The sequence below is a fragment of the Buceros rhinoceros genome, unplaced genomic scaffold (genome assembly GCF_000710305.1).
Source record: "Buceros rhinoceros silvestris isolate BGI_N320 unplaced genomic scaffold, ASM71030v1 scaffold2541, whole genome shotgun sequence".
Taxonomy (NCBI): domain Eukaryota; kingdom Metazoa; phylum Chordata; class Aves; order Bucerotiformes; family Bucerotidae; genus Buceros; species Buceros rhinoceros.
Window position 1 is genome coordinate 29,002 of NW_010393479.1, and position 11,037 is coordinate 40,038.

Genomic DNA, 11,037 nt, shown 5'->3' on the forward strand with positions numbered 1-11,037 from the left:
GGCAGTGGGGACCTGGCAGCACTGGGGGAATGGTTGGACTCCATGATTTTAAAGGGCTTTTCCAAGCAAAATGATTCTGTAATTCTGTGGCTGAGGGACAGGGGGCAGGGGGGACCTGGCAGTGGTGGGGGATGGTTGGACTCGGTGATCTGAAAGGTCTCTTCCGGCCAAAGTGTTTCTAAGTCTTAAAGGCAGTGGGATCCAAACAAGACAAACAGTGAATTCCAGCGACTTCAGACTGTTGAATCAGGGGCTGAGACCGGCTGCGTTCCGGTCTTTAAATCCCTTATCAAACTCTTTGATCACAGCTTGCTGATGCTGCTTCTAGGCCTCCGCAGACAAAAACTGTCCTGAGTTGTACAAAATACTTCATTTTCAGGATGTTTCCCTTTCAACTTCCATTGAGATTGTAGCTGACAGGGAAGTTAAGTATTATTGAATGAAAACTGCAACATTTCAGTTGCAAAAAAAAAAATCAGCTTCAGATTTTTTCTGTTTGTGATGGAAACAAGTGAATGAGTTCTGCTCATGTTTGAAAATCTCTTTTTTTTTTTTTAAGTAAAATACCCAGCTAAAATACTGTGCTTGGTCTTGACTCATTCTAACATGTTCATCAGAGGGAAGAGTGAGAAAGAATTAAGGATTGTCCAAATTCAACACAAGAGGCATTATGATGGGCAGATATTCCTGTGTCCTCCCTCTAAGGAGCATCGTTCCCTGCCATCAGATCAGCTCAGTAAGGTGTCAGCAATCAGAAATGATCCGCTGAGCTTTCAAACGACCAGAGCTGATCAAAGCAGAACCTCAGGTCTTTGCTAATCTGACTTGCTCAGCTCCTAGGTGGTGAAAAGACGGGCAGATCTATACGGATGTCTGCCAAGGCACCAAGGTGAGCACCATCCTCTTAGCTCAAATGACAAGTGTCCCGATAAAACCAAGATGTAGCAACACCGTTCCCACCACAGCAGCCACCTTTACTCAAGAAGCCAGAGGCTCGCTCTCTGCTGTCACCATTAAAGTGGTCAGAAGGGCTACAAGGAGCAGGAGCTCCCAAGAGTAGGGATGAAGGTGGGGCTGACAGCATCCAGGGGAGGCCAGTGCTTCCAGTTGTGTATCGTGCCCTTACACACCCGTATAGTCACGTAGGTCCCTGGCACAAAGCACAAGTGGGTCATTTTTGGAGGCTGCTGGGTCTCAACCATCAGAGAAAAATAATTTCTCCCATGCATAAACCACACCGACCTGGAATCCCACTTGAGGAAGATGTCAGGTTATTGTAACGCTCCTGGAGACATACTATAAACACATCAACTGGCAGCTCATCAAGTCAAGATTCCTGATCATTGAGGGAAATGATGTAGGGACAACGCCCAGGAAAAAGAAAAAAGTCTTTTTTTTTTTTTTAAATAGTTGAGGCCACTTTAAATAACAATGTGTGTGTCGTTCTGCCGCTTCCCTACCAGCAGGCCCTAAGGTCACCTTTCTCACCGGGAAGCAAGATCACTAAAGCAAAGCAATCCCCTCAGACCGTATCGTAAGCCATAAAGCTGATGTGCTGCGAGCCAGCGCCAGTCCAGCTCCAGGTTAACTCGCTCCCCGCTGCCGTAACGCCGGCGGTTCCGCCCCAGGGGGGGGTCACCGGGAAGCAAGATCACTAAAGCAAAGCAATCCCCTCAGACCGTATCGTAAGCCATAAAGCTGATGTGCTGCGAGCCAGCGCCAGTCCAGCTCCAGGTTAACTCGCTCCCCGCTGCCGTAACGCCGGCGGTTCCGCACGAGGGAGGTCGTACGTTTCACAACCGTGGGACACCCAGACAATGTGCATGTGAAATGGTAACAGTGTCCTCAACCTGCCCCATGAAGCCCTCCTGCTCTTTCTATGTCACATTTGTGTTCGATTTTGATCCAAGAGAGCCTTCAGGGAGGCCAGCTCGATTTAAGGTTGGTGGTAGGGATTTTTCTTAGTATTAGGCTAATTTAAGACCCAACCGACGTGAAATTGCTAAGCAGCACCTAAACCCCTAAATCACAACGTGTCGTGGGTTTGTAAGATCACAGAGACGTTGGTTGGAAGGAACTTCTAGTCCTCCAAGCTCAAGGCAGGACTGACACCAACGCTTGTTCACATCTGTTATGGCTTTGCCCAGCTAAGATGTGGCAGCCTCTGGGGATGGAGAAACCCCAAGTTAGGTGACCTGCTCCAGAACTGCACCTCCCTCCCAGTGGGATTTTTATCTAGTGTCCAGCCTGCGCCTCCAAGCTGCAACAAGTTGCTCCATGTCAACATTCTGCTGCTGGTTAGAGTTTAGTGGTCTAAACTCTTCTCCCAAGGGGAGTTGCAGGCTTTCAGCAGATGGGCCCTCAGCCTCTTCTCAAGACTAGAAAAACTGAGCTCCCTTGTAGATCACAGGCTTCTGCCCCTTAGTCATCATGGTGTCCTTTCACCCCATCCTCTCCAGTTTCTCCGCATTCCTTTGGGACTAGAGAGCCCAAGCTGGACACAGCATTTTGGGTGCAATGTCACCAGCAGCCAGTGGGGCTGCAGAGCAGGATCGGCCAGTGAAGAAGAGGTTAAAATCGGCTTCTAATGGTTGAGAATCCAGCTGCCAAACAGCTGCAAAGAGGGAGGTGTGCTTGGCAGCCCTCCAGCTAGCATAGTCCTCTGAAGGATGGAGGTGTCTATCCAGGTGGGTAGAAAGAATCCCTCTGTCATGGCTTTGGGAGGTGGCAGGGTGCATGGCTCTCGTGCCAGATTGCTGGAGCATGTCCAGAGAAGGACAACGGAGCTGGTGCAGGGTCTGGAGCACAATGTGCTGAGGAGCGGCTGAGGGACCCGGCGGGGCTGAGCCTGGAGCAAAGTCTCAAGGCTCCGGGGAGACCTTCTGGCTCTGACAACTCCCTGACAGGAGGGTGCAGCGAGGTGGGGGTCGGTCTCTTCTCCCCAGGAACAAGCACCAGGACAAGGGGAAAGTCCTCCAGTTGTTCCAGGAGAGGTTGAGGCCAGACATGAGGAACAATTTCTGTCCCCCGTGGAGGAGGGACTACAGAAACCAGCACCGCTGCCAGCAAGAAGGGGAGGAGGAAGATGTGGTTGTTCTAAAAACACGGTTAATCACAGAGGATACGCCGCTGGAAGGAGGAAGGACCAGCAAAATCCTGTGAGCTCCCTTTCAGCACCAGCAAAGAATCTCTCGCACCCAGTTTGGATGCTGGGAGCAGCCTGGTAACCTCAGTCAGCTCCGTCTCAGGCCTCTCTTCCCAGCTCTGCACCCCAGGATGGACGGGAAGGTTTGAGTCCTGCCTGGAAGCGACTCTACGTGTTTTCTGGCCCCACCACGGCCAGCGCTGCCCACTGCCTCCTAGGCAGCCCACCTTCCCGCTCCTCTGCACGGGGAAGGGCAGCAGCATCTTCGCCCTTTTATTAGCAGAGTTTGAGAAACAAGGTTTTGCCTCAAATCCCTTCCTTCCCATCGGACTTAACTTTCCCAGCAGCTCCCGCAGACGGATTAAGCACCACAAATGTATGCACGTCTGCCTCTGGACTTCTCGCTAATTAAGCTGCTGGTTTCCTCTCTCAGAAACCCTCCCGTCCCTTCCTGGATCCCTCAGGCTGAGAACAAAGCCCCGATGTTCCAACCAGGAGCACCAATATTTAGCACAAAGAACGATGCTTTGTTCCTTAAAGAGGAGTGAGACAAAAAAAGACTCTGCAGTGACTTTGCTGTTGACAAATCGGTTCCAGCCCAGCTAGCTGTGGGGATTTGCAGCCCTAGAGTGATCCTCCCACTGTCTCCAGGGGGTTTTAGCTCCCTTTCGTGAATGCCACAGCAAAATCTCCCGGGAGAACCGAGGCAGGTAGAAAAATGGGCAGGTTTCCCCAGGAGCTGCCTGGCTCCCTCCCAGTGCAGCGTTAGCTGGTACACTGGTGCCTCCCAGTGCCTGCAGCAGAGAGAAGCAGAAAGCTCAGGGCTGTCACTGAAGATCGTTTCACATGTTTTATTTTAAATCCATACGCTCCTTGCTGTGAATCTGCTCAGGCTTGGGGGGGGCGGGAAGTCCTGTGAGCGTAAGGAAGAGCCAAGGATACGCAAGTCGTGGGAATGGAGGCAGAGACTTCTCACCGCTCAGTTCATCATATTAACCCTGAGACCACAAAGCGCTGCTGCTGCTGCTGAGGGGAGAGACCTTCTCGCTCTCTACAACTCCCTGACAGGAGGTTGTAGAGAGGTGGGGGTTGGTCTCTTCTCCCATGTGACAAGTGACAGGATGAGAGGAAATGGCCTCAAGTTGTGCCAGGGCAGATCTAGGTTGGACATCAGGAACAATTTCTTTCCAGAGAGGGCTGTGCAGCATTGGCCCAGGCTGCCCAGGGAGATGCTGGAGTCCCCATCCCTGGAGGGGTTTCACAGTGTGTGGGTGTGGAGCTGAGGGACATGGTTCAGGGACCCTGGCAGGGCAGGGGAACGGTTGGACTGGGTGAGCTGAAAGGTCTCTCCCAACCAGGTGATTCTGGGATTCTTACCTGCTCCCTCTGACCCCAGCATCCACCGCGAGAAGCTCAAAGAAAGAGAATGACACCGATTTAGGGATGTACGGGCCAGACACAAAGCAGAAGCCCCAGTACCAACACAGGACACATCACGGGAATTTTGGCTTGTGACTCCAAACCAGGAATCCAGCTCAACTGTGCTGCCAGCTCTTGAGATGCCTCCTGCTCTGTGTCACCTAAATGTTTCTCAAGTCTTCGATGAGACCTGTGCGTGGGGGAAACCACCTTGAGAGGAGACCTATCTGCTGGGAGAACGCCCCATGCTCACAGAGGGTACCTCCAGCTTCTGCCTCGTCCAGCTCCTGGCCACGCTCACAGCAGGTACCTCCAGCTTCTGCCTCGTCCAGCTCCTGGCCACGCTCACAGCAGGTACCTCCAGCTTCTGCCTCGTACATTCAGGTCACACCTAATACATGAAGACAGCAAACCCCAACATGAGGCAGAGCCACGGCAATCTCTGCCACCCAGCACCGTGCTCGGAGTTACTCCCACACCTGCTGAGCTCACATTTATTCCCTTTTAGCCAGGACACACCATAACCCGTTGAACACCAGCCGATCCTGCCAGGTCTGTGCCCTCGGGCTGTCACTCAAGGCCACAGCAGGCAGGAGGAGGCAGCACCTCCCAGGAAAAGGCCTCGTGTTTGCTTTGCCTGGTGCACTAACGACATCGGAGCTGAGCTTTCCGCCTAACTGCTTTTTAGTGGTTCCCTACAAGAGCCCACGGAACGAGGGGTTTGGTTGGTTAATGTCTGTCCTCGCATAATGAAGGCATAAATCCGCACCCTCCGCAGCCGTACGTCATGCCGCCCCGGCGGGTGCTTTACATTTTAATGGTCATTATTTCAAGCATATTGAACGACAGTTATTCCTCCAAAGGGAACTTTATCCACGTCCGCGTTTCGCTTATTGTACGCTTTAAGCAGGAGCAGAAGGCAAAGACTTTTAAAGGTTCTTTGGTTTGTGTTGCTGCTTAATTACTTTTTAAATCATTCTTGTGAGCAGCCTGGATCAGCCTTCCCAGGGCTAGGAAAAAAAATTACTCAGGGGAAAGACCTGCAACCTCAGGGATGGGGAGACACCTCCCCTTAGAGCTGCATCTTCCCGATTAAAAATCGGCTTAAGCCAATCAAAGACATGCCCGAGCTCAAGCTCAAAGCTCCACCCTCACCCCGGGGAGCTCAGACACACCTTCATTTCCTGCCGAAAGGTCGTACCTTCAGTAGAGGTTTATTTGCAGCTGGCCAGGAGGTACCTGTAAAAGCCATCAGGCATAGAACAAAGCCTCTGAGCCCTTCAGCCCGCGTCCTCAGCGGACGAACCTCCCTGCTGGGGTCAAGATCACTTTTAAAAGCCAACACCACTGGAGAGGGACTGTCCAACTGTCCCCACCTCCTTTTGGTCTTGCTCCAGGAGCGGCCTCGGATCCAAGAGCCGAGCCAGCCTCACGAGGAGGTAACACATCCCAAGACAGAGCTGTTCTTTTCTTGTAGCCGGTTTCCTTCCCTCAAACCACGCCCCCACCCCCCCAACAGTTTTTACATGCAATTAGGTCACATTTGGAAGTCAGCACCCAGCAGCAGCGGAGTGACTTTGTTGAAAACACAAACATGTATTTCTATCACCTCAGGAGCTGCTCCTCTTTCGGCACAGGGACCCTCTGATCCTCCCACCTCCTTTTATCAGCAGCTTCAAAAGCAGAAGGGAGTTCTAATTGCTTTCTCCCCTTCACCTTAAGAAAAGAAAAGGGGGGGGGGAACAGCTGCTGTTCTTCTCTGCTGGCATCTTGAGAAGCAACACGCTTTGAGCAATCATTTATTTACGGAACAAAAATAACATCTAGATTTCAAAGGGCAGCGCAGTGCAGAACAATAAGGCTCTCTGCTCCCACCCCCGTCATCAGCTTTGCCTTATCCCACCTCCTGTCTGCACACCCTGCTGTTCTGACTCCTTCCCCGCTCCGGGGGCACAAACACGCTTCTCTCTCTCTTTTCTGAGCGCTGCAACTGCCTCGAAGCTCCCGCTGACCCCTCCCTGCCGCAAGCCAGTGCCCCGGCAAGCTCCAAGGCTACAAGGCCAAGTCAAGGCTAAGAGTGGGGTGTATCTTTAAATCAAAAAGTAACACTGAGGAATGCAGAGTTCTCCCAGATCCGCTCTACCCACAACTGCCCTTTTGATGAAGGGTAACCCTCGGGGATGGGAAAAGGTTTCACTTTTTACACAGCGGAAACCAGGAGAAGAACCCAACCCTTCACCCTTCTGCTACAGCCATCTCCTGGGGAGGACCAGGGAGCAGAAAAGAGGGAAGACACCAGCAGCTCCACTAGCCTGATTTTTCCAGCTTTTTGATTTTCCCCCGAGTCTTTGGTCCCTGAGCAAGCAGGGTCCTCCATGAGTCCCACCACTGAAAGCCACTCTCCAACACACATTCACCAACACCCAAACCCATCGCACTCAGAGGGAAAGCTCAACCTTCTGTCACATCAAGCCACTCATTTCTATAGAGCCTGATGAAACAGTGTCTTCAGAGCTTTATCAAAGGTGGATAAAACCAGCCAGAGAAGCCCACGAGCTCTTTGCAGGGACTGAGAGGCCTATTTCCATTTGCAGCCCAGGCTGAAAACCTGACCACACTGCCAGATCTCCACTGCTCACTGCCAAGCAACCGGCAAAGCACCGAGGGACCACGTTACACCTTACTTCATGTGCTTCAGCACTCCAAAAATGCCAGCGCAGGAGGAAAAGCCAAGTGACGTGGTGTCTGAAAGAGCAAGACTGGAAATAAAGACGATCGTTACAAAAAAGCCGTTTATTAGGTCTATGTACATATATACATACACATGCAAAATGATTTTATACACATTTACACAGGTTCAATAATTAATATAGTGCAAAAGTGGCTAAAAAGGTACCAGCCCACCTCCTACAAACTGAACAGGTCTCTGGGAGACAGGAAAAAACCCACGGAAAAAGATCGGCTTCATAAAGCAACTAAACGCTGCAGACCTTAAAATTAACAAAGTTTATTCCTTGTCAGTTTTCCCGTGCTGAGCGAGGAAAAGAGTTTCCAAAAGATTCATCTGGAAAACTGACAGAATGAAGGCGCCACGATTCAAACCCCATTGAACAGTTTCAAGTGGAGCAGAAAGGGCTGGATTCTGGTTTGGGGGTTTGATTCAGGCCAGGCGTAACTCCCTGTTCAGAGTCAGAGCTCACATACCCAAACGGCGAATCGTTCTTATTTATTACCTCTTACAGCACTGAGATCGAGGTCAACTGTTCTATTCCTCTTGCTGTTCCACCAGCAAAGTTTAACTGTATAAATACCACACAGAAGCTGTTCAAAATACTTAGATTAAAAAAAAAAAAGAATCAGTCCATCTGGGCGTGCTCTGCTCAGCTCTGAACCACAAACCACACTGACCAGGCGCGTGGGTACAAACACACACACGTTAACCCAGGGAGCTTCCTTCATGTGGTTTACAGGTATTAAAAGGGAAAAAATAAAAAGGTTGCAAAGGGATTAAGACGAACAGCCAGCCAGAGTTTTGTTTAGAAGGTAAGTTCTAGCTGCACCCTCCGTCTGATCCACCAGAAGCAAAAGAATGACGTACACAAAGGCAGAGCTGAGCCAACCTGTTTCAGAAATTTAATTCGAAAACTTTAAGAAATTAAATGAAAGCTGAATTTAATGTGTATCCACTCTCACGGTAAAGACACAAGGTACCTCCACACCTCACATTGCTGAGCTGTAGCTGACGTCGCCTGGTGCAGGGATGTGGTTGGTTCATGACAAAGCAAACAGTCAGGTGCACGGGAAGCATCTGGACCATTACAGCCTCTTCAACCAGCTCAAGTCATGGATGAGGAATAAAAAGCAGGTAACAGCCAACTGGCCCCACACCCCAGCGGTAAATGCTCTGTGTGCCTTAAGCTACAGCAGCTCAGCTTTATCTGAGCCCTCGGAGACACCGAAAAGCTCCTCTGGGCTCTTTAGCCAGCTGGAGGCTACGAGGGTGGGCACTGGGAGCTGGGTCACATCGAGTCAAGCAGGGACTGAACAGCGTGAAAGCTTAAAGCTTGTCAGCACTAAAACCCCACAACTGGGGGGTCGCTTGGGCGTCTTAGGGACGATGGCTGAGTTCTGGCCTCGGTTCTCCACTTACAGGCTGGCAGAAACCATTTTAATGCACTCCCTTCCAACACACTCCCTTACAGCACACAGCTCTAGCTGCCTGAAACACTCCTCTGCCACCCCTGCTCGAGTGCTCCTCACAGGTTAAAGGATGTTTACTGACACGGTACTGGGTCAGTAAATGGGATGGAAGAGAAATACCTCCACTACTGGAAACAGCCCTGGCACAAGTCTCTTGACATCCCAGAAGCTGTTCGGGTTGTACTGGGCTGCCTGTCGATGCCGTTGTTGCAGTCAGCTGCATCGCAGAGGTGCTCCCGAGGTACAGCACCACAGGCTTCTGGTCTACCAGTCCTCCAGCCCTCCTGTTGGCATCGTGAGATTTCAGGAAAATTCACCAAGTTATTTTTATTCAGCGTTTCTGCCAGCTCGGGGGGACAGCTCTGCATCGTGTTAATCTCTTCGCAACCACTGGAGGTAGAGACTAGGTGAGAGGAAAATCAATCTTTGGTGAGAGATGGCTGGTGGAAAAAATGGGGCCACCAGAAAACAGTTTCCTAAGAAAAATTAAAAGGAAATCTAGGACATCTTCCACAGTGACACAGCTACAGTTCTCTACATCTTCTTGGGTCTCCACCACCCTTCCAGGACAGCTGCATCAAAACAACTCCCTGACTTTTTTTTTTTCTTTTTTGGTTAAGACAGCTCAAACGGTTCCTCTATGTTCCAAAATGCCCATATGCACCTCGACACAGTGCCACAGAAGTTAAGAACTTCAGCTCTTAGGTCCCACATCCAAAAGTGCTCGTAAATTCATCCCAGGTCAGAACTCAACACTTTCCAGTGAAGGTGTTTTAGGCAATAAAAAGAACCTGCTCTTGCTTCCCACGACTGGAAACCGCTTTCCACTCAGCAGCGATACGTTTTTGTTCCAAAGGTGAAGGGGTCAGCGGCCTGTCACAAGCCAGCCTGGAGGATTTATGATCCGTACAGACCAAGTGAAGATGGAATTACCCTTAGTGACCTTAACCAAGGAAATAAAGGCCACTTGAGCTGAAAGATCACTTAGATTCACTTGGTTTCCTTTATGCTGCCCCAAGCATATTTGCAATTAACCAATGAGCACATATTTAACTACAATGCTCTGTTTAGCCAGGAGATATTTATAGCCTTCATGTTTTTTAAAAGAGCCTTTTGCTTTCCTTCAAAACCGAGAGAAATCACCCTGAAGCTCATCCAAACAATTTTTCCCACCGATACTGAATTCACCAAATTACAGCAAACAATGCCTCTAGTCACATTTACCAAGAATCTTCACAAATTCTCTAGACAAAAACGTTACCCACCACCTTATCTTCATTTTACTGCACAATCAATTTCTGCAAGCGTCGGCAGGACAAGATGTTGACCTGCCAAACCATTACAGAGCCAGTAAGACGCGGCAAAACACTGCCTAGATGGTGCTGTCGAGGAGGAAAAGCCTGTTTGGGGTAAGCAGAACCTCCGTCTGCTGAGGCCACCTGACGAGATCCACCACGTGTGATTACCACGTGCTATGTTAAACACAGCTACACTCCTCGCTGTGGGTTTGATGTGATTACAGTGTCCTACTTCATTTCAAGTTGCTTTGAAATCTCCTCCTTGCGATAACCATCGTCGCAAATCTGTAAAATTACTCCCAAGCTATTTTTGGCCAGTTTAATACAAAAAGAAGTTGTAAAAATAGAGTAGCAAAGCCAAAGTCTCTTTCAGACTCCGCAGTCAGGCTGTTTCTCCATCAGCTGCCTCGTCAGTATCTGGTAAGACGAAAGCGCTGCCACTCCTATGTGAAAGGCGATTTGCCAGAGGTTCCGTAATCCATACAAATAAACGTTGCATGAACAAACAGAGAAAAAGAGTGCAAATGTCTTCACCTTCCTCGCCGAGCAGTAGAAGAGGTACAAGTAACACTGCAAAAGGAGCAGAGAGACAGTGTCAGCACTAAACCAGGTACAGGCGGACAGGAGACACCGCTGGGATCGCTGGCACACCCACATCGCTTGGATCCGCCTGCCGCTGCAGCAGTCACCATGAAGCTCAAAGCTTCCCTCCAACTCCTATGCTGGGAGGTCCTCCAAGAATATTTAGATACTTTAAATATAGATGTGGTGCTGAGGGATGTGTTTTAGCGGTGACCTGGCAGTGCTGGAGGAACGGTCGGACTTGACGAGCTTAAAGGTCTCTTCCAACCGAAGGGTTCTGTGATTCCGAGCGGTGGCCTCAGCCATCCTTTCAGGTAACAGCTTTAGCTGGGCTTTGGGGCTCTTTCTAAATGCAAGAGCAGGTGCAACCCACTTGCTAAGAAGGTGTGAAGA

General features: G+C 50.2%; 1 protein-coding gene across 1 annotated transcript in view; it reads right to left on the reverse strand.

The window, feature by feature from the left end:
* Positions 1-10,374: 10,374 nt before the first annotated feature.
* The window catches only part of SEC22C (SEC22 vesicle trafficking protein homolog C (S. cerevisiae)), a 10,963-nt gene continuing 10,300 nt past the window's right edge, over positions 10,375-11,037 (reverse strand). The window contains exon 7 of the mRNA XM_010144848.1: positions 10,375-10,632. Within this exon, the coding sequence (XP_010143150.1) occupies positions 10,432-10,632 (201 nt within the window). The 3' untranslated portion in view covers positions 10,375-10,431. The remainder of the gene's footprint in view (positions 10,633-11,037) is intronic.